Genomic DNA, 24,487 nt, shown 5'->3' on the forward strand with positions numbered 1-24,487 from the left:
GATTGCAACAGCACTATGGTTAAAATACTGTAATTTTCATCCATTATGATATTACTTTATAGAGAGAGAAGGACTAATAAGACGTCATTGAATGGCTCCAGTGCAGTTGAAAGGTGGATTAAAGTACGAAGGAAGAGCTTTGGTAAGATTTATTTATTCAAAATGGGTTCATCATAATACTTTAAATTTAATTTAGTGTCATAGCTACTAAATTACTTTCCATTAGACTTCCGTCGTAAGTGTATGTCTATTATAAATAAAGTTTTGGGTCTCAATACAAACAAAAACAGCAAGGCCCTGAGCAAGGCTATGGAAGGCAAAGCAGAACCTCTGATTAGAGGAAACAGAACCGGTGTGATTGCTCAGTGAAACTGTGTAAGGTGATGTGATGAGCAGGAGCTGATGGGGAAGCATATGGGTGATTTCTGTATAACCACGACCTAAACACCCATATACTAGGGATCAAAGTGTGTAGCCTTTGGGTTTCCAACCTGCTGGCATATTCCTTTAATAATGCACCTACTTGATTTATACATCTGAAAGGCATCCAATCACTTATGAAGCAGTGTTCTGTAAAAATATTCTCATCAGATTGCTAAAGTGCATCTCAGCTTTGAGATAAAGCGCTGCATAAATCGTGCATGCTCTATATCAGGAATGCTGCAGAAAGCCACATCTCATTTTCGGCCAATTTTAATTATATACTTCATAATCATGATTGAACCACTGACTGTGTTTTCTTCTTTAGGGCGGTTGTGCTAATTTGAGCACTGGAAAAAAAAACATTTCTCTCAGGGGAAAATAGTGTAACTGGAAAAAATCTAAACTAACTATTTTATGATTACATTATGTCATTATGCCAGCATAAACAAATCTTTGATTGCATGCCAGGGAGTATTTGGTGTGATGTTCCAAGAATAAGAAAAGAATAAGAAAAAATAAACAAAATCAACTGGACTAACTCACTAGCTTTATTTAGCCTATAAATATATAGTCTGACACCAACCTCTCAAAGTGAAACCTACTAAACCTAGCAGTATCCTCCATCGCTCTCATTGTGTCTACCATTTCCTCTCCATACACCACTGTACATATCCAATTTTTATTTTTATTTTTCACAGGTTGAACAGCAATACTGATGTTGTCAGTCAGTATGATGACAGTTTTGCTTCTAGTCCGTTCATGTATCGGATCCACATTAAAGGCTTCTTTATAGTTAAATCTATAAATCACCTTAAAAACATTTGAGAGCATTACTGTAAAGGAACATAAACATCTGTATCGCTTTAGACCATTTGTTGTTCTCGATCTTTCTACATAAGATAAAAAAATATAAGTAGCAGTAAAATTCAAGTAAAAAAAGATGTACGTCAGACTCCACTGATGGTCTGTTGTTTGTTTTTTAAATGAATCTTGTTTTGGAAACGATGATTTTTTTAACCATCTTGGGTCATGCAACAGTCCTAAACTATTATATAATCAAGAACACTTTTGTATTCGACATTGTATATTTCAATCTAAATTTTAAAAAATAACGTGAAATTATTATTGTTATTTCAGGCGTGCTGTTTTAACGTTTTTACCCATTTGTTTTTAAATACAATTCATCAGATTTTAGCATCAAGTGATTTTAAGTAGATAAAAAAAGAACCTGCTATGAGTACGAATAATTATATTCATTTTATTATTAATAATCTCTAAAACAGCTAGTCTTGTCTCAGTTCATGACTTGTTTTTGTTTATAACCCCCAAACACAACAGTGCAGATGTAATCAATAAAGATGGTGAATTTGTCTCTCAGTGATCTTAAGCCTCAATATTCTTAGCAGGTTATTTATATCAGGGGAGGATAAAATATAAGCCCAGGCTATGGATTTATATATCAGTGTTCTATTTAAAGTTCTCCAGCCTTCAAAAATGTTCTGTAGGCAACTTATATAAAATAAGCTACCATTTTATTTTTTTAATTCACTTTTCCAAAGCACGTTATTTCTGTGTTAAATCCCATCTTCTTCTGCACTACATACACAAAATAAGGATGTGGTCTGACTGTTAGTTGTTGGTTAGGAACAGTTTTTATTAAGAATATTAACTAGCTTGGATGGATGCAAGACAATCAGGAATATGCAGGGACGTGAAAAGCCTGAGAAAAAGACAATACATTGCAATGGATAAATACCTTGCATTTAAACACATTATCAAGAAAACAAGAATCTCAAATAATGTTTTTACTTCACTTTTATGTAGTGACCAGAGAAAAGCACAGCTCATAAACACTGGCTTTGTGTCACGAACGGAATCATGCTTCATTAACATGAAGAGAGATGTCTCTTTATCATCAAGGTAATAATATCGACTATGATTCAAGTATTTTCTAATTATGTTGGCTTTGTAGAAGTCAACATTCTGTTTTCCTATTTAAGCTTAGAAAAAAAATTATCAAGAGTAACTCCTCCTAGGGTTTTCGAGCCACATGCACCAAATTCGGATATGTTGTAGACCCTGGTCTGAAGTTTGTTGCTATTACTTTTCTAAGCAATCCGAGTACCGGTACTTTGGGTACCGGGTCTCAAATTGGCCTTTTTCCCCCATAGACTCCCATTATAAAGTTTGGAGGTTTATAACTCGGCAAGCTTTTGAACTATCTACACCAAACTTGGCCAGCTCCTTTAGGGTGATACTCTGAACAAAGTTTTAAATTGGTGTAGCGGGATGTCCCACAGCCCTGCCCCCAAAATATGCAAAATCAAAAAACTTAACAACATGGACATCCTTATGTCCACTTGCCTCCACTAAGCACCATCCTTTGCAAATACTTGCATCGTCAAAGCCAACATCAAAGTTTGTCGCGATGAACTTTACAAATCTAGTTTTCTAATGCTTGTTTTAATGAACATAATAAATTTGCTAACATACTTTCAGTTCAGTTATTTTTTTGGCCATGGCAAACACAACATGAGTCTGGGCAAGTACACTGGAGCTTTCATGCATCCAGTGGGTTAGCTAATAAAGCTTTAAACTTTATCCATACCTGCATAGATAAAGACTTTACATTGTAGATAAACAGAAGCACCTGAGCATGCAACATTTTTGCTTGTTTTAGATTGATCTCTTAATCCTGGGATTAGGAGTCCACATTCTCTGTAGTTCATCATTGTGTGATATTGAATACACAAACAAACTCATAAATCTGCTTGTGTTGAGTTCCATTTAAAAGTCTGACACTTGGTGATGCACATGGCAATAATGTCCAGATGCAATAAAAGTGGAAAGTGTTTGCAAGGATATAAATAATATACGAAATTCCTTCCATGATTGTTGAATGTTTGTTCCATGCAGATGTAGGCATCTAGCAGTCTAAGAAAGACCTTAATTCAGGGATAATTACAGCCTCTATAAACACCCAAAGCAAGCTATTGTGGACAGGCTATGGTTCTTTTAGTGTGTGTGCCTTTGCTTTTGCACACTAGCAGACTTCATTTCCTTTATTTTATTTCTATCCCCTTTTGTTTATATCTTATGTTACATTTTAATATCCAGAGATGACTTGCACTCAACCCCAAAGACACAAACACTGCTTCATGGTTGTGATATTTAATAGGAGATCTATAACTATCTTAAACTATCAGTAACTGGATGGTACTCTTATGAATGATTAGTACATACTGTATAGACACAGGAACACATGTCATTCATCCATCCAACAGGTCCATGCTTCCTCTTTTATAAATCAAGTGTTTCAAGTCTGTTATTATGATGTTTCTCTTTCAAAACAGCAAGCTGGGAAAACAAGGAATAATTTCACACAACAGTGTGAAAAGGTGTGAATACTGTGCAAATGCACAAAACCTACAGTTCTGTTATTGTCCCATTGTGTAATTTATACTTTAATTGCACTATGTATGCAGATTCTGTTTATTTTAAGACATTTTGAAAATGAATGATTGGAATAGTGATCTACTTCATTCCTGTTACATGCTATTGTATTCACATGGACCTTTTCATCACTGCTGATAACATGCTATTGATTGAGGAGTAAATTAGACCAGGAAGAACACCAAAGCAAGGAGGTTTAACCCTGTTTATTCACTTTAAACAACTGTAAATGATTGTATGACTCTGGTATGAAGTAAGTATCAGCCTGCCTTCTTCATGTTATTCTGTGTATTTTCGTCTAATGACCATTGTTGGTAACAGCATGCTTGGTTCCATAAAAGAAAAAAAACATTTGTTAACAACATATAAAATGATGTTGATGCCAAACTTAAACCTTATTTTTATGTATTTTTTCCTAGACGGAGAGGAAGGGCTTAACCCCTTTAGCCCATATATACCACCAGGCACTGCAGGCACGACACTTAAAAAAAGTTAAAGTGGTATGGAACACAAAGCTATTTTAGTTATTTTAAAATGTAGACTTTTGGTCTTTCCTTACTGCTTTTGGTGTAATCTGATGTAAACTTTAACCCCACACAGACAAGACTTTAAGCTTGTGATGTCTTCAAGACATCTGGGTTGTTACTCTGACTTAAAATTAAACACCAGTACAGAAAGCTGAGAGCTATGCAGCCATTAAGACCCTGTAATTGTGAGGTGACCTGCTCTGTGGAACAAAGATAAATTTGGATTCAACAAATCATAGCTTTAAGATCATCTGACACTAGTTAATGGAGTGCTTCAGCTTCCGACACTGAATTAGAAGCTTTGTAAGAGTAATGGGAGTGAAACTCTCAGAGTACAATAAAACACACACGGAAAGTAAGTGCAGAAGCTCAGCTTTAAGCATGAAACCACACCCTGTCTACTGCCATTACAATCTACAGTTAAATGAAAGCCTGGAGTTCACAATTTGCTGAATATTTCCTCCTGTATGATAGATGTGTTTTAGATAAAAATGGAAACGCAATGCTGTTGGACAATAATAGAAAGCTATAGATACAATATAAAAGATACAAAATCACATGCTTATGGTCTATATAAATTACTAATTGTCTTTTATGTTTATATCAAACTACAATCAGGCAGTTCAACCAAACCTGGAATAAAAAGTAGTTTGGAAAATTGTAATCTTTGAGAAATGCAGCATGTGATCTAAAACAGTTTATTTCTTTATTTATTTCTGTTTCTCTAAAAGTAAAAAACAAATCTCTCATGTGACCCATGGGCTCTTGGCAAAATACAGTGAATCTTTCTTAAATGGAGAAGCAGAGGAAAATTCAATTCCCCCACTTATGCTAATGATAAACAGAACCTCTGTGTATAAGTACATGTTCATTCCCTTGTTAGCATCAACATTAGATATCTTTATGGCTAATGGCCATTGTGTGATTCTTATCCAGGACACACACATTTCATTATGGTTCATGTTTGATATTGTGATCTACATAAAAATAATCAGAGTAGCTTACTTTTTTATTTGCTCCTCTGATGAGTCACAATCAACTCGCAGCCATTGGTAAACCCACAAAATGCATCAAATTCCCATTTGCTCCAGAAATCTAACCTCACCATTATCTCTTTAAATAAACTAAGCAATATTTTTTCCTGTTTGCCTTTTTCATCTATAGCACAATAGCCTATTCAATCTGTTCACTTATACAGTACATGAGGAAAACAGGTTTTTAAACAATAAAAAAATCCTGTTGAATATCTCATTTCACCCCAGCTTGTGCAGATGGATCTAATGACAGGAAATTATGATGCAAATGGTCGTAATGACTGGCAGTATGCAGTGGACTGGTTAATATTCTGTCCACTCAGTGGAGGTTGCCTGACACAGAAAGCAGTGTGATAACAGACTGTGCTGAAGGAATGTTTTACACAACTACATTTGTGCTTTTTCTGCGTCAGGACACAAAAATAAACCTGGCATCAGATTTATCAGGGATTTAGATCATACTGTATCACATACAGCCTTGATCCGGGGTTCAGGTTCAGCCCTGAGCTTTCTGTGTTTCCTCAGTGTTTTTTTCCTCCACCACAATTTTCTACTCACTTCTGGTGCAACTCAACAGTGGATATAGTGGATACTGTTTTATTTTACACAATAATTTAGAGGTTTAGAGCTGCCAAAAAATGTCATATTAAATCTTTACATTAAGACATATCTTCAGAGACTATTCATTCTGCCTCAATACATTAGCAATATATTAAATTATTATTAGATTTGTGTGTGAGTGTGTGTGTGTTCCAGGATTAGTCCTGCATTGCATCTAAAATGTCCCAGGATAAAGCCTTTAGTAAAGATAATGAAAACAATACAAAATGCTGTTAAAACAACCCTCACCCTTTCATTAAACTTCCAATTGTTTAAAAGTTGGAAACTCAACCTTTTTTTTTTTTTAGATTCTCCTTGTGGAGGCTTTTAGATCTGAAACTCATCATTTTGACATTCACAGGTAAGCAGGGTGAACTGGTGATGCAGACAAACCTGCAGACTGCAGGTTCTGCTTTAAAGAGTCAGCAAAGCTATTTACAAGAGATGTGAGAAAAAGTGAAAAGCAAATGACCCTTAACATCCGAATTTCCCTTAGTCACCACTCATCCATTTATACGACACTAAATCAGGAGGTTAACAGTAAGACAAGAGGTCTGGTGTTGGATTACATTTCATAAATAAAATATATATATTTCAGTTATATCTTCATGGCGATGCTTTGTCAGTGTGATTTAAATGAGTATAATGCAGAAGTTATCATGAATTGGTGCTTGTCTTGTCTCCTGTAGTCTAATATCTTAACTCAATTTGTGCCTAATGGAGGAAAGGAAGTGGCTGCTCAGGGCTCCATTACAGCCAGGCACAGAGGGCTTTGTATTAGAAACCCTTTTCTCTAGCTAAGCACTCGTTCTCTTTGCTTCATCTGAAAATATCCAGCTAATATTTCTAAATGTCATTCAAAAGAAAAGGTTTTCTAAAAATCATTCAAAAGCAAAGGGTTTCCAAGGTGGTGTATGTGTATTTATACTGCATATTTAACATCACTGCTCTTGAATCCTTGAATCCAAAAGGTAGAAATTAATTTACAATAAGAGCACCTCTGTCAGGAGCGGCATCTGTCATTCTAAACACAGGTTTGTATTAGTGTGGTCATTGTAATATGTTATCGTTTGTATAGTTACTAGTAGTTCACAGGCAGTTGTATGGTGGAAGCTCTAAGCCTGATCATAAACACTAAAAAACTTCTTCAGTATCAGCAATTTATAACCATTGGCAATAATCATTATTTAATTCATAAATATTAGTCAGTTCCAGCTATGAAATCTCCTGCATCACTGTTATATTTATTAAACTTTATTAATTATTGTGTTCTTATAGATATCAGTTTATTAGACACACAGTGTTTGAATAAAAGAGGGGGTCTGCAGGTCATTTCAATAGAAGCACAGTTTCAATAGAAGCACAGTTAGCTCAAAGCACAGTTAGCTCAAAGCACAGAACCAAAGTTAGCTCAAGATGATTCTCTTTAAACAGAACACTCATATACAGAGAAAGCTTATTTTTTTTAGGGAAACATTGATATACCAGTGCAGTATGACTGCAAAACGTTTCCCGACATTAGATTCATAAAATCAGCTAATGTCCCTCTGTACTGCAGTACTAGAGGTCTTTTTTATGAATATTAATGACTAGTGGTTAGTCTCAGTAAAAATGTATTGAGTTCAAAAAGAAGAAAAATGTACTGCAGCTTATTGAAAATATATTGGCATGATTTCCAGTGTAGAAATAATTTCTGTTTTTTGTATGGACATTTAAAATCATACAAAAAATATTAAAAGATCCTCTTATGTTAAAATGTTAATTATATATAACCAGACTTTTTCTCTAGAGGTATACACATTGTCCTGCAATAACACACCAACACACACACCCCCCAACACCACCACCACCACCACCACCACCACCCTTTTTGCAAGTCGTTTTTGTCTTTATGCAAGTTAATACACAAGGACACAAGACAGAGATTAAAATGTTATCATTAATAGCCATGAATCCTATCTGGAAAAATGCTAACTAAAACATAACCGAATAGGTCTAGGTCGAGGCTAGCCTTGTTACCAAGCAACGCAAGAAAGTGACGGGGTGTGAAAAGTAGCAAATGTCTGTCTAAGACAAATCACTAGACAAAAATGGGTCATGTTTTTTCATGCTTACGACCATTGCTTATATTATAACTCTGCAGCCGGTTTGCCCTTTGTGAACACATTCAATGCCAAAATGTGGACACCTTTACAGCCCGAGGCATCCACTTTCCTCAGGCATCCATGAAGCTCACAAAATGAAAGTAGTTGTGGGGGTTGAAGGGGTGAAAATTGAATAAAAGCAAACTTTTGGAGCTGCAATAAGTTGGATGTTTTCCTCTCTGTATTGTTCATTAAGATTAAGTTCATTAAGATGTAAGTAAATAAGCCTCTCTAACTACTTAGTTATTTATTAGCCTTCTTTCCTTTATTCACCTCATTATAATATTCATATCCTGTTAGAACCTAAAACATTTATTGTGAAGATTTCTTAGGGTGGGTTTATCACAGGTGAGAAAATACATGTTTTTTTATGTGAGTAAAAACATATGTGGGGAAGTGTTGATCTTAAACATTCATTAAAAGGCATCATCAATCTTAAAACACATTAACCAGCAGGCTGTCTAATTCTTGAGTGCATTTCCATAGCTAAGAACAGGCCTCAGTCCAGCTGGTTGCTCAGTGAGTATTTCTCACGGTCACTGTCTTGTTGGCCCTTTGTGTCAAATATTAAACAGTATTAAATATTTTCAGTAAGACAGTGAGTCAAAAGGAGAGTGAGAAGGAGACCTCAGTGTTGTTCAAGTCATATGCTTTTAGGAGATAAATAAGGTCAGCATAATAATCGTGACAAGACAATCTTAAGTAAAGCCCCCCCTCTCTTTCACACTCACTCTCTCTCAAACTCACTCAGTTTGTCATGATCTGTAATTCTGGCAGTATTTTGTTCACACTGAGTAATTTATAATTAAATAAAATCAATGAAACAATGTGCCTTTATGTAAGATTGTTTTTCAAAACGTGCCCATCATAGCTTAACGTACTTTAAGTGCTTAGAAACATACCTTGTGGCATCCCACTAAGGTAATGCATATTGGTTCCCAAATCAGCTATAAAACCTTGCAGTAACGGCTTGCTTTTATAAGCAATAGCTCTTAAGGACTTAGCAATAATGACTAGTCATTCTCCTTAATGGCTTACTCAGAACTGTTTCAGATATGCATGTGTCACATCACTGTTGAACAAAGACTTAAGCTGCTTTCCTTAGCATGTTCATATATAGAGATTTGTTACATATAATTCATGGTCATCAGATTATTACATCCTGCAAAAGTCATTTATACAGAATATCTGGATAAAATGCACTGATGCATCTCACTGATGGTCTTTAGATTCAGCATTCCAATGAATAAATACGAATAAATCCCCCTGATTTGTGTCTTCATATTTTTCTCTGGCTTCCCTTCACAGCAATGTAATTCTCTTCATGCATTCAAGCTCTCTTCTCCATACATACTGAGTATAAAGTCAGAGATAATGGGAAATGCTGTACATTAGTCTTTACGTATACTATTAAATCAGCGTTAATACACTAGCAGTGAAAACAAGCTGCTTCGACACGTTTTATGTTTGTTTCATTAGCAGTAACAAACATATAATTAGCAGAATGTTTATTTCTTCCATGACTAAGAACATACTGATGTCTGAAGAGTGGAATATAGAAAACAGCCATTGGATGTTATTATGATATAATTGTGTATCATTGTGAGTGTATGAAATAAATATTATTCATTTCAGATTAACCTCAAAGAATACTATCACTATTCTGCATTTATTTCTTATTGTTAGTTAAGTTAAACATTTTTTTAAATTGCATTAATGTTAATTAAGTCAAAAATAATGATAAAATGTCAACAGTGTTTTTTGTGCATATCATGACCACTCATGACCTTTAAAAGTCATCTGTTATCATTAAGAACTTAACACCTACTCAACCTCTGATTAAAGCTCATCATTAGATGATCAAAGTGATTATTGTAATGATCAAACATTGTAAATGTTCTAAAGCGTAAGCAGCAAGAATCAGAGGATCTTCATATTGACATAACCTTCTTCTGTGTTCAGTCATGTGTGAGGTATCTGACCGGTATTCAGCCCTTGAGAAAATAAAATCCTTCTCTCTGAATGTGGCGCACAAAGACAAGCAGAGGACATATCTATACCCAAAAAGCGCTGCCATTAAACATTTTTTAAATCTATTTTCGGATTATTATTACTACTACTACTACTACTACTACTACTACTACTACTGCTGCTATTATTATTATTATTATTATTATTATTATTATTATTATTATTATTATTATTACACATTAACCTAGTTGAAAGGTCATAGATTTCCCTTAAATAAGTTATAATCAGGCAGTTGGTGAAAACTGAGTGGTCAAAACACAAGAAAAATCTCATGTTTCCACACACTGCTCTTTAAACAGACACTTTTCTCTAAGCATTGAAGCAAACCCTAATACTACTGTATACTACCTGTTCTGTCATAATAAGACATTCAGTTAAAAATCTGTCATTGTTGTGACATGTAGACTGAGTCCGATTAGAAAGTAAAGTAAATGAAAGCATAGGGCCTAAATGCTACAGCTGGGACTGACAGTGTACAGTACGTCAAGGCAAAGACAGTAATAAAATGTATTTTTGTATTCATAAACTGTTCTCTTTGTGTGATTATGTATCTTATCTCCTCACTCTCTCTTTTTTCTGTTTACTTCAAGCTCACAGATCTCGATATTTAAAACAGTAGACTTACTGTCTATCAGAAGCAAAACACCTTGTATATAAGCCTAATTAAGAGACATAGCAAAACAGAACAAACAGCAGATTAGATAGAATGACAATGGCTTTAGTAGCCTGCGAAGACCTGCTAAGTGCGAACCTGTATGTTGGCTATTATTTAGCTGTGGGAGAGAAAATCTGAGAAAGAAAAAAAGAAAAACACACCATGATGTGTCCCTGTCTGACTCGCTCAGGAAAAATAACAACATTTATAATATAAAAATATAATAATAATAATAATAATAATAATAATAATAATAATAATAATTACATTTCAGATTTCTTGGCTAGACTTTCGAATACTATAATCACATCACTACAATCACATCACAATATGATGCAATAGAATACCTGTGGGGAACTGCTGATGCTGTCTTACCTTTGTAGAGCTGAGTAATGATGTGTAAGCATATGAAAACTTGCACATGTTGCAGGATGAATGCACAAAATTCAAAGAGCCTATACATGCATATTGTATAGTAACAATAAAATGAGATTACTTTAGGATTCTACAGCATTAACAACAGCCATTGCTAATTAAAGGTCAGAAAGGTACTGGGTGAGTCCTACTGCTAACATGGATGCTATCAATGTAATGGAATATATAATATATTATATTATATATTATATATTATAAAATAATATATAATAATTATTATTATTATTATTAAATAAGTTTCTTCTTTTAACCTACTGTACCACAGTCATGTCATGAGATTGTTAGTTTTCAGAATTGTTGAACTTTCAAGCTCTCCCCAGTTTCATTATGGATGTAAAGTATTTTGGTACTTAGTTAAAAGGGGTCTCTGTCTGGATTTGGATCAGACTTGTTAGCATTTCTTGATCTTATCCTACTTTAACCAAACACAGTGTTATTACTAGAGGTATAACAGAAAATGAGAAAACAAACAGTCCCAAAACAAACACTTTCCACCCTGTTCCTACCTGGATTTAACTTGTCCACATGTCCAATATTCCACAAAGCCTTAACTTTACTTGAGTGATGGTTGGTGATAAAATTGGCCTTTGCCTTCTTTTTGCTGATGGGGTTTCCCATGACAGTACTGTAGTTTCCCCAAGAGTACTAGATCCTTGGTTCCAAAGTGTACATAAGATCTGCCACATCTGGATCCTCCTACTCCTTTAGCTCCTCATTTGTCTCCCTGATGACTCCCTACTCCAGCTGCAGATGCAGGACAGTGCGATCACACTATGTGCAGTGCCAGCAATCCAGGCTGCTTGTGTGCATGTTGTATATGAACACCACCCTCTCTTCCTTGTTTAGAACACTCTGCTTTCAGTGGCGATCAGTTACGGATCGCTCTAGTGAGGAAGGAGGGATTGCAGCCAGCCCTTTCTGGCCCTACCCACCCCTGATAACACACACATACTGTTTACACTTATTTCAGGTTAAGCAGTTTAGCATAACCAGTATTTAGAGGAAAATCAAAGTAATCACATGTGTCTATGGATGTTCCTCTGTCCTGTCATTCAATCATTATATTAATTTATTTCCTATTTCTCTCTCTCTCTCTCTCTCTCTCTCTCTCTCTCTCTCTCTCTCTCTCTCTCTCTCTCTCTCTCTATCTGTGGTCAGGTAATCTAATATGCTTTTCAGTTTTCAGTGCCCTACTTAGTCAATCCTTTTATGTTGTGCTTTTTCACACGAACATCCCTGATCTGTCAGCTAGGTGTGCTCTTTTCATACTCAGTAGTCCACTACCAATACTTGCAATAAAAAGGCACATGTTGTGAGAATACTCCTTTAACAAGTAAACATGTCCACATGCTATACAATAACAATCTAAATTGTGCATATTTGAGATAAAAGTGTACTTAACTTTGCAGTAATTTAGGCATAATGACATTGATATATGAATATATCAATATGTATATGAATGATATTAAATTGATTTAAAACTGATTCATGAACTAATTCATTATATTTACATTCATATTATTACAAAAAATGTAAAAGATGTGATTACATAAGTAAGTAATCTGCACATTGCTGAGAAACCAGTAAATTAGCTTTGTGTAAAATCATTTGCCATTTGATATAGCATAGTCTGTTGAAAGACCTACATGCATTTAAAGTGTCTCATGTCTCAATACAAACACACCAGGTCCAAGAAGGACCTAGTGTTTGTTAGAAAACATAAAAAGTGTGACTGGGTTAGTAACTGACAGCCAGTGATTGAGCAGATTTGCTAATAGATGTTGGTCATTTTAAGCTAATGGCTGATTAAATCCATACTGACATAGCTAAGTGAAATGGTTCTCTCATTCTATAGTAATTCTGCAAATATCTGTACTGATATGACCTTTATAAAGTTTACACCTCCGAAAATAAATATAAAATATAACAGTGTCTGAAATGACTTCTGCTGATGATTCGATGTTTTGTCACTACTGCAGTGATTGAGTGTCTCACACGTACTGGTGCATAGACATGCACGTGACATTATTGATTTGGAAACTGGAAGCCTGTAGGGCAGGGATCTGTTCACATTATAGATGTATATTGGTCTTACAAGCTCAGAAATACTGGATCTGAGAAAGGAAATGGAAATCAAGCAATCAGACATGTAACATAAACACACCTTAAATGCTGCCCATTTATGAGTTTACATTACATTATAAACAGAAGGTCAGCCTTCTTCAGTCCTCTCACTGCTCCATTCCAATAAATTGTCTCTCCTCTATTGATTTCTTTCCTGCCCAGAAAATGCATGTTGTTATTTTAGTAGGCTTGTGATCTGAAGAAGTGGATATTGCATGACAAAGATATAATGCCCTCAGGGGTGCATGGTGCTTTACTTAGAATGGCTTTCTTGTTCTAGGTTATAAAGGGTAACTGTCTTTAAAATGCAGCCAGACATCTAAATATCACCAAAAAGTGAATTATGGGCACTTTTTTATGTATCTAAAGACTCGCTATAATTGTTAAGAAGCTGATAAAAAATGTAAAAAAAAAATGACAATGAAAATTTAAGGATGATATGATACTAAGTCATTGCTTAACACATTGCCCTGTGGTAATGATCAAATGAGGACGAATGACTACACAAACCCTAGCTCACTACCCCACTGCTGTAATCCTGTTATCTGGAAGGCTATTAAAATACCTGAACACAGCCTAAGCCAGTGTAAGTTTAATGCCATGGGAGGAGACGGTCCATGGAGCAAGTGAGGAAAATGAGCAGTGAACAAGGCTTTTCTTTCGCACTGTTACACATGCAGGCTACTGATGGAGTGTTTTGGTTCATACTGCCCTCTTCTGGATGAGACACACACATGTGGCAGACCTGTTTAAAAAAATCACAGAATGCTTTCTGTTTTTCTGGAACATCAAACTGGGCAGAAATCCTCCTTCAACATTTAGGTAAATTAAATGTTTTCTCACTCTCAAATCCACTACTGTGTTAAATGAGCTGTAAATCTGCCATGATGGAATGTGGGTTGATACACAGCTGGAACTGAGACGAAATTCCATCCAGCTGCATTCCATCAGGTTCAGAGACTGGCAGGCTCTCAGAGCACTCACCTGGTGCCAGCGTGCACCTTTTCAGAGGCTCAGACACTGCTTGTTGTGGTATTCATGACCAGTGGTATTTGCGACTAACTAAAAGAATCAGGAACTGATAAGTAAGATTCCTGAATGCAAGCTGGCATTGTTCTGGCTTGATGCCAGTAGCATGATGTTTTTTTTCTTTTCAGGAAATCTTTGTGTCCATTGTGTCCTGTCTCCATTCCTAGCATGCTTAGGTCTGAGCTATGTACAGGGCAGGCAGGAGAATCTCAAGGTTAATGACATATGAATCACCATGATGTTAATATACTGAAGGTATTCAGTATGTATTCAAGTACACAGCTGGTTAGGTGTAGTGACAGGAACAGGAAAAGTTCAGTATAAAGTGAGTAAAAGGAATGTAGTGTGTGTGAGTTTGTTATTTATTTATTTATTTATATTATTTTATGTGACAATGTTTTGATATGTGTAAAGATTTCATGTTTCAAGTGATGTGTATAATAGATTTTTTTTATAACCTGCTTTTTATCGTTGATTAAAAGTTACTATAGCTCTAACAATAGCTCAAGGTAAAAGACTTGCTCCAGATATTTGTCCTGTCTGCTTTTGTTAGACACTCAGTAACCACGCTACAGACCATTCTGTAGGTAGATTTTATTACTTTATCTTTTACCTGGTGTGTTGAAACCACCATCAAATGTCACTGTGTATACAAAAGTTATAAAAGTTAAAAGTTCTGTTATATAGTTCTGTTCGTTTGGCCCTAAAAGAAACATTGAATAAATAGTTCATTGCACATTTGTCAAGGCCATGACAATGCTGTCTTATCCAAAGGCCTCTGGCTCTGTGCCCATTTCATTACAGCCACTGTGTTTCAGATGGCTGAGATAGAAGGGCAGCAGGATGTTCCTAGAACTAAAATAAAAGAGAGGGGGAAAAAAGAGTGTGTGTGATGGAGGGTGGTTTTGAGGTAACACACTGGCTGCTATGACAACAGGAAAGGGAGTTTATTGTATCTCTTGTGATCTTTGTTATTGTTGGTTACAAGGGTCTGGTCTGGTAGTCTGGTCTAAAGTTCTGTGTGTGTGTGTGTGTGTGTGTGTGTGTGTGTGTGTGTGTGTGTGTGTGTGTGTGTGTGTGTGTGTGTGTGTGTGGGTGTGTGTGTGTGTGTGAGAGAGAGAGAGAGAGAGAGAGAGAGAGAGAGAGAGAGAGAGAGAGAGAGAGAGAGAGAGAGAGAGAGAGAGAGAGAGAGACAAAAAGAGAGAGAGAGTGTATGTGCATATATGTCATAAAAATATGGGTGTATCCAGCATGACCCTGTTTGAGGCCACTTTGCCTCTGACCTTGTCAGCTTGGTTAACTACATGATCCACATCACTGTGATTATCCCCTGCAGTGCTGAACTATTTCAGTCTGTTCACACTGTCACCTCCTCTGTGTCAGTGGACTAACATCACAGTACACAGTCGCCATATCTCAAGCCACCATTCAGCCGATGGATCAAAGCTACACAAAATCTAACTACAAAAGGATTACCCGCTTAGTTTTTCCCACTGTTGATGTTAAAAGATGTGTACAAGAGTGCTGACTCCGAGTTTCCTAGTAAAAAGAAGAATTAATGGCTTCCTAAGTAATTGTGGACTGAGTCATAGCATATAAAGACAACACTCAAGTTGATTTGCCAAGCAGGTGGTGGAAAGAAGCAAAGTGAGAGAGGTCAGGTGAAGTAAATAGTAAGAGTGGATGTGTCACCAGGTGTATTCATTACTGACACTTACATAGAGAGAGACAACAAAACCCCACACACCGAGAGAGAGACAGAGACACATGAGATGAACAGGAACTCTGAATCTTAAACATCGTTATCATTCCAACTTCTAAATAGAAGAGAATCTGTGTAGATTATCCCTATTAAACTTAAAAAGAGCAATTCTTTTCTCTCTATCTTTCAGCCTCTTAATTTTTTCTAGCTTTTTTTTTCACCAATCTTTACTGGAAGGACTCACATTGCTGTTTCTTGCAACTATATCCCTTTCTCAGGTATTGCTGTGATTAAAAAATGTTTTAAGAAGGCTGAGTAAAACTCAATAATAAGTCAAAAATAGTGGTCCTGGGATTTGATTGCATCTAGCACAAATAATCAAACCTTACAAACTCTGGAACAATAACAATATAATTAAATTGATTCTATTTAACATAATATATTATTCTATACATGCATCCAAACACTGTCCATATGTGATTAAACACTAGTTCACATTAAATAAGTGTTAAAACTCTTTCCACATGCTTTCCACAACTGTTTTAACATTGTATCCTTCAGCAACATGCCATGTTCTTTGTGGAGTCCTCTGAGTTCACCGGGTGAGAAAACCACGCCAGCAAGGCCTTTCATCTCCTGCATGCGGTTACATATTTGTTTTCGGGTGACGTATTGTGAGCATCTATATCACTGTCACTAGACATCATTAAACATTCAGCTGTGTGTTTTTCCAGTGTAATTATCAAGCGGTCACGTTTCACCCCCTCCTCCACATCCATTTGAGCACAGATCTCCACCCTGTAGTGACGTTCCCATAACTGATAACAAACAGACATTACATTTGCTCATAACAAAACTATTAACATGTTTCCATTTGGCTCAGCTTGACATTTCCAGTACACTGAGGATGCATAACGCTTATCATTAATCCTACTTGGAAGAAAAAAACTAAGAAAAAAGGCTTTATCTTTACATTACACAATCCAGTATGGATATAAGAAGGGTCTGTCCAAATGGGTGTGAATGTACATGTATGTAACATGTCCTAACCTCGACAGAGACTAAGGGAATCCCACACACAGTGATCTCACGTTATAAAGACTCGACTGCATCAAGCCCCTTGAGGCGAGGAAAGGGGTGGATGGAGACCAAGTACAATGAAACAACGCTGACGCAATGGTTTAGTGCTGCACTATCAAGCACACAGCCCATAGATGTGCCTGAATCAGGACAGCGGTGTGGGCTCTCAGGATAGAGGAGAAGCCCAACACAGCAGGTCTGTTTACACTGTTAAAAAAATAAGTACCATACTGATCTCTAAGGGAGAACTATGTATATAGTGTGTACACTCAGTTGTTGTTTAAGTCCAAATCAAACCTTAATACTCTATTCAAAATCACCTTCTATATCCCTTAATTTTAAACATATTAATAGATGATTAAGGAAATATATGATCCAAATACACATTCATATATTTCTTTAAAATGTAATACTGTATGATATAGTTTTTCTTTCTCTTGCTGATGGACTTCAGTTGTAGGCAGTATATAAAGACAAATTTATGCAATAGGGAATATGGACTATTGATTGGTTAAACGCTGATAACACTAAACTGGATTCTCAAGGCAAAGCAGAAGAAAAGGGATATGTTAATAATCTACTAAACATCATCAGCCAGATCCTAATGACATATAATTTAGAAGTAGTTGATAGGCTGGTTGTTAACAGTCTACACATGGTTGACTGGTTTTAAAGTGTCTACATTGGACTAACAAAATGAAGTTTTACCAAAACCTCAGACACGCTGTATAACTCGGTAAACACATTTCCCTGCATAGACACTAAGGTCACCTCTGTGACTTTTATTTAGCAATTTTGTTTCTTACCAGTTTAAGCCCAAGTGTATTAGCAACCTAAGGGTTCAAAGAACATAACAACGTGCAGTGGGGTAAACAATATAGCATAATAAGCAGTAATAATGAAGAGCTATAACTGTATGCATGTGTAATTCTAGCTCCCTGTAATTCTGCATCACAGAAGTTGTAACGTCTGAGAGAACAGAAAGCAAAAGAATAAAGGGACTGAGAAAGAGGGTGTGTTCTAATTAAAAACACATCTAATAATGAATTCACTCTCTCATCTCTTTGAGTCAATACAGCATTGTGTCTTTAATCTCCCACATCTCTCGCATAGCCCTGTCGACATTCTGGCTCACACTGCCTGCTATCTACTGCATGCCATGATCAAAGTTTTCATCCTGAATGGAAGATCAGGATCCAGAAGATAAACTCAAAGACCCAATGCCTCCAACATGATCATATACTCATGAAGAGCATTCGGGTAAACCTCCAAGCCTTATTATTATATTTTAATAGTACAGTAATTGTATAATGTACTTACTTTAGAACTAAACAAACTTTTTTTAAAACAGCCATACTGTATATTTCACCCAACAGGTCAAAACAATCTTGAGCCATTGTGTAAACAGTTTTCCACTGGTCTGGTTAGTCCACAAAGCTCACCAAGCAGGTTTCAAGATTGACTCTCAAAGATGAGCCCTGTGGTCCCACATATTGTTCTGCCACCGGCTGAAATACAGGCTTTCTGCACTTCGAATCAACAATGTTCCTTACAGTGACATAACAACACTCTGAAACAAGACTGACCCAAATGGTCAACCAGACCACAAACTAACTACAAATCATATGCATAGAATTTCTCAAAATTCATAAAAATGCCTCAGACATTGTCATACGGTACCAGGCCCTGACAAGACAGAAGGATAAGAAGTGGATAAATGAAACAACTATGAAGATTACACACTAAAAACATCTGAAATGTGACTCACCTTTGGAAACGTCATAATTGTCAACATCCTGCATGATGGTGCTACACTCTCCAGTCCAATCTCCCAACCTCCCTGATCGACTTTGACCATTACTGACAATCCTCTTAGGTTTACTGCCTTTAAACCAGCTGAAAGTCCGACTCAGAGATGAGCCTCGCTTCTTCCTGCTCTTGCTGATTTTATTCTGAAGGGCCAGCATCTCCGTGATGTCCTTGGGCACCAGGTCCCCTGTGGAGCTGCTCCTGGACATCCTTTACTTTCACTTACTCAGATCCTGTCACCTGTTACAGCAGTTGCATTGGTGGAAAAAAAAAAGAAAAATGGTACTTTTTACTTATATATATGTACCATAAAGGTATTCAGTGATTCTGGTAAAAAGTTCAAAACTCAGTCCTCCCTTCACATGCACACACTATATCTGCTGCCTAGGCTAAAATGCACGAGTGCATGGATTTTTCTACATCTTTATGGATAATAGATTAACAGAACAGTCAAGACATACATTAAGAAGGAGTGTTAAGGGACCAAAGAGTCAGGAATGCAGTCAATCCAGACTCGTGGCTAGCTTGCTCAAGTGATATCAGCAAATCCAAAGGTTAGTGCTCTGTGGGACAACTATTTTATCAATGGCTCACATGCAGTTCAGGTGATTATAAGCTTTTGTTTAGCTAGCATGTCCAGTATGTTATAAGTAAGAAAAAATGCCTTCTCATTAAGTCTCATGAAAACTGAAAAAAGCAGAAGAAAACAAAATGGGAGAAAGGAAAAGACAAAAAAAAAATGCAGAAAAACTCCACTCCCTGTCAGAGGTATGTAATAGAAAACTCTTAGCTTTGCCACAAGCACGTTGTTTTTTGCAGGATAGTGCCTGTGGCAGAAATCTCTCAGAGCAGAAGGATGCAGCATTTAGACTGTAACTACTCAGCCTCTGTAATATGCAATAGTGTGCATCAGACAACCAGAAAATGAGAGCTGCTCAAATGAGAAACACACTCCTGAACACATCCCCAATGTAAAACAACCATCCCCAAACCCACCCATTAACACTCAAACTGTTTACAAGATGAAATACAGATAAAATCATATACTTCAGACTCTGTATGTTATATAATACAGACCCTTTCTACTCTAACATAAACAGTTAACACTTACAAGCTCTGGTGGACATGCATTCATACATATTACATACGTACACGAACACTCCTGAGGGGATCTTCCCTTCTTTTCTTGTATGGATTATTCTCTCAGTCACATTGGAGCTTTGGTGTGCTGTTTATTCAGTTCTTCTGGGGTGACTGAATCTCCATGCTGGTCAGTCCTCCCCCTTCTGTCTGCTACGGCTCCACTGCTGCCCTGGCCTCTGTTCAACTCCGCAAAGAGGAACTGCAAACTCACACGTGTATTCCAGCCAGTGCTGTTTCACAATGACAGACTGCCTCCCTTTCTCACTCTCTTGCTCTCTCCCCTCTCTCTCCCTCTCTCTCTCTCTCTCTCCCTGTGTCTTTCTCTCATACCCACGCACACCCCTCTCCGCCTTGCTTGTCGCTCCCAGACAGAGCTTTTCTGTTGTTTCCCTTGTTTTCTCATGTCTTGTTTTTTCAATATTCCTTTCCAGAGCTTCCTCAGGTTTCACAAGTAGTTGCATGTCATGCCGTTAGGTGAAAGCCTAATGCATCTAGTTAGCATCTGTTTATAATTAACTTTATGTAGAATTTCTCTTAGCAACAGAAATCTGGATGAAACAAAGACAGAAAAACCAATTCCTCAATATGCAGGAAGAATACCTACTCTGTGAACGACAGTCAGAGTTCAACAGGTAAAATATGAGCTTTTCATTTCACGTGACCCGCTATGACCTAACAACCTACTTATCTCACACTCTCCTTTCCTTAGGTACAGTAGGTAGGTAGGTAGGTAGGTAGATAGATAGATAGATAGATAGATAGATAGATAGATAGATAGATAGATAGATAGATAGATAGATAGATAGATAGATAGATAGATAGATAGATAGATAGATAGACACTTTATTGATTCCAGAGGAAATTCAAATTTATATACAAATATTTCTTTATACATTTTATTTGGACTAAAATCCTTACAATAAATACCTCAAAAGTCTATTTCCTTAATCTCTTACAGCAAAATTGCATGCATTGGCTATTTTCTGCTGTTTCACAGAGGAGCGAAGCTATAAAGTTGAAAATAAGTATAACGCAAGCAAATGATGGCATGCCACATGGGAGTCAGTGATGGGGAAATGGTGCAGGGCTCATCTGGATTCAATAACATTATGATAGTGTAGAGCTGAGCTTACTTTCTAAGGGGACCGTATGCACTATGCTGGCTTTCTCATTGTGTACCTGCTTGTACTATAAATGGTGGGGGTTAATGTAAGTACAGAGAAAACACATTCTTGGGCTGCTGGTATGCAGATAGAGCTGGTATACATAACAGGACATTTAAAGATATGCATATGATATGCAAACTTATATTTTATTGCATCCATCTCAGATTATTTGCTATTAAGTGGTTTAATTATTATGGATGATTTTGGATCCATGCAGCATAATAACACCATGCTATTAAAAAACATTATCCCATACAGAAGATTAATTCAGTAGCTCAGATCAGTTACAGTCATGTTAGGTGATTACTGTACATAAAGTGAACCTCACCATATAAAACCTGTGTACTTGCTTATGTAACCTGCCTATAAATCTGAACATGAGAAGATATCTCAGTAGGAAGTATTCTATGCAATTATTCAATTCTGACATTAACCCAATCCTTTCTTTTTTATGACTGGCTAGTAGCATGTTTACTTTTTATGTTTTGTGTTGTATTCTTCTGTTGTATGCTTAAAAATCGATTAATGGAACCATCAGTAACAAAATGCCAAAAACACTTCGTTTCATCAAGTCTTGATTTGTTTTGTCAGATTCTTCAGCAAGAATGAGATATATTAGGGGAAAATATTTGTTTTCATCCAAAGCCCTTGTGATCAAATTAAGTCTAATATATCTGTCCTCAGTACGTTTCTTCTGCACTGACGAATTATAGCAACTGATGATTCTTCTCAGAAATAACCATATTGCAGGTGTTGGTTATTGGATTCTCTCTCATGTGAGTCAGTGGAAATTTAACTGGGTTTAAATCTAAACACAGATAACAGAGCTATGTGGACTAGGATATGTATCTAAGAAGATCCAATATGCACTATAAACAGTGGAGGTTTTTTTTATTGTGCTTGTTTGGCTTTTCCAAGCACAGATGGAGCTCTTACCAGACTGGGTTGAGTAAATCAGTGCTTTCTGGGGATCACTATCTCAATCTTTTTTCATACTTTAAGACAGAGACACATTTTTTGGAATTTTTGCCTGATGTGTTATTCGGGTGTGGACACTTAGTGTTGAGACTGACTGCAAGAGTATGGGCAACAGGAGAAGGAGAACTCCTCTCTATAAAGAGAGGCAACAGGAGAAGGAGAACCCCTGTACATAACCATTTGAAGTATAGGGTGGGGCTGGAGTGAGTCAAACTCAAGTTTAGTCACTCCAAACAGATTGAAATGTTTAAATGCTGCTATAGCAACTATGAAGAAAACAGTCATCTGCTATTCCATACAAAAAGTATTTTTTCTGGTAAAACTGTGGGGTACTAAAAGCAGAGTACATTCATTTCTGTACAGCTGTACATGAACATTAACCACCAGAATATCCTGAACTCTGTGTGCAGTCTTTGATCCGGCAAAGCCAAATTTCTCCAAGTGCAATGAAACAAAACAAAACAGTCTTAACAATCAACCAGGAAAATGCACATTCTGCATAATACATTTCAACCAATAAGCACATGTTTCAACATACCAACTAACCAGCTTCTTGTGTATGCTTAGAGTATAGCCTTCTCTTGTGGATGATCAAAATATAAAACAAGTGTCCATACATACAGTATGTGTGCGTTCATCATTAAAATAGTGGAATATTCAATACATGAATACTGCTAATACTATAAACAGGAAAACTATTTGTCCTGAATCAAGAGCTTCTCCAAAAACATGGACCCTGGAACTGTCCAGTTTCGATGAGCCTGTGCTCACTGTAGCCTAGTGTTCCTGAGCTTTTCTGCCCATCACAGGTATAAAGAGTGGTTATTTGAGCTACTGTAGACTTCCTGTTGGTTTGAACCGATCTGGGCATTCTCCTCTGACCATTAACAAGGAATTTTCACCCACAGAAGTGCCACTCAATGGAGGTTTTTTTATGCTTTTGCAACTGAGTGATGGAGGCATTATTTTTTCAGGTTATCCATCTGTCCATCAGTGTGTCTGTCTGAGATTCCAATTAACATAATATCCAGAGAACCTCTGCTTGAAATCCTGAAGGGTTTATATCATTCCATGCAATATGCTCCTGTAGCATGATTGGCTTATTCAATAGTTGAATCAATATGTACAGGTATAAGTGACACCATGCATAGAAAATATTTCAGACTACAACTCCACAGTTTAAATAACCAGGAGAGTCAGTGATGAGAGCTGAGGCAACAAGCAGGAAATCCCCTGTGCCAGCAGGACTAAGCCACCCTTTCCCTACTCCTCATTATCCCACTGCTCCTCTCTTTGTCCTCTGCATACTGAATTTCATTCTGCACCAATGAGGGGCTCTGCTGATAACACAACCATACACACTGTTCCACATACATACAACAAGCAGACACAGAATAGGTAGCTGTCTATTTTGCTATTTTGGGTGCACAACACGTAGACATTAGCTCAACTTTGTGTAACTTTGTGTAACATCACTACAGAGTAAATTTATCAGATGCACACACAAACAGACCAAAAGTGTGCCTTGATATCCTAAACATGAACATGTATCTAGAATCTATACATGACAAACAGGAAAAAAATCTATTCAGTAGTCTGCTGGTTACTATCATAATTCTGTATAATGCCTACAAGCTTTCATGCAGTGGTTCTCTGGGTATTATGTTAATTGGAATCTCAGCCAGACGAAATTGGGTTTATCAATTTGGGGTTTTTTTTTCCTGAAATTTATTTATTTCTCCGGCATGCACACATTCAGGGTTAAATGGAGAAATACTATTTGTGTCCATTATGAGTCTTTTACTTTTGCACTTCCTGCCCTCAATAAAACCACAGGTAAAAGCACAAATAAGATATGCAGCATTCCTGACAATCAGCACCATCATCGTAAATTTCACATTTCATAAGTAAAATGAGAACATTCTGTTTCATGCTTCTGAGCATTCCATCAACTAAAATCTATACAGTATGAATGACTTAAAGTCTACCACAGGGGACAGGATGTTTCCCCAAAACGTCGACAGAGCTGTTTCTACACTGACTGGTCTGATTTGATGAATTTACCTTTCCTTTCAGAGGTATATAAAATCTCTTTGTTGTCAGTGCAACTTTAGAAACACACACACTTGCACACACACAAACATAATCAACGTT

General features: G+C 36.6%; 1 protein-coding gene across 4 annotated transcripts in view; it reads right to left on the reverse strand.

Moving 5' to 3' along the window:
* kiaa1522 (KIAA1522 ortholog) overlaps positions 1 to 24,487 on the reverse strand; it is a 41,109-nt gene that overhangs the window by 11,847 nt on the left and 4,775 nt on the right. For 2 of the 4 annotated variants that reach the window (XM_047808070.1, XM_027175926.2), the window contains exons 1-2: positions 20,199 to 20,525; positions 19,006 to 19,286 (exon numbers count right to left, since the gene is read on the reverse strand). In XM_047808070.1, the coding sequence (XP_047664026.1) occupies positions 19,006 to 19,255 (250 nt within the window). In that variant the 5' untranslated portion in view covers positions 19,256 to 19,286; positions 20,199 to 20,525. Of the gene's footprint in view, positions 1 to 11,808; positions 12,181 to 19,005; positions 19,287 to 20,198; positions 20,526 to 24,487 lie in introns of those variants that run through there. The other 2 variants (XM_047808069.1, XM_047808071.1) reach the window with 2 other exon arrangements.

This window comes from Tachysurus fulvidraco, chromosome 24, assembly GCF_022655615.1.
Source record: "Tachysurus fulvidraco isolate hzauxx_2018 chromosome 24, HZAU_PFXX_2.0, whole genome shotgun sequence".
Classification (NCBI taxonomy): Eukaryota; Metazoa; Chordata; class Actinopteri; order Siluriformes; family Bagridae; genus Tachysurus; species Tachysurus fulvidraco.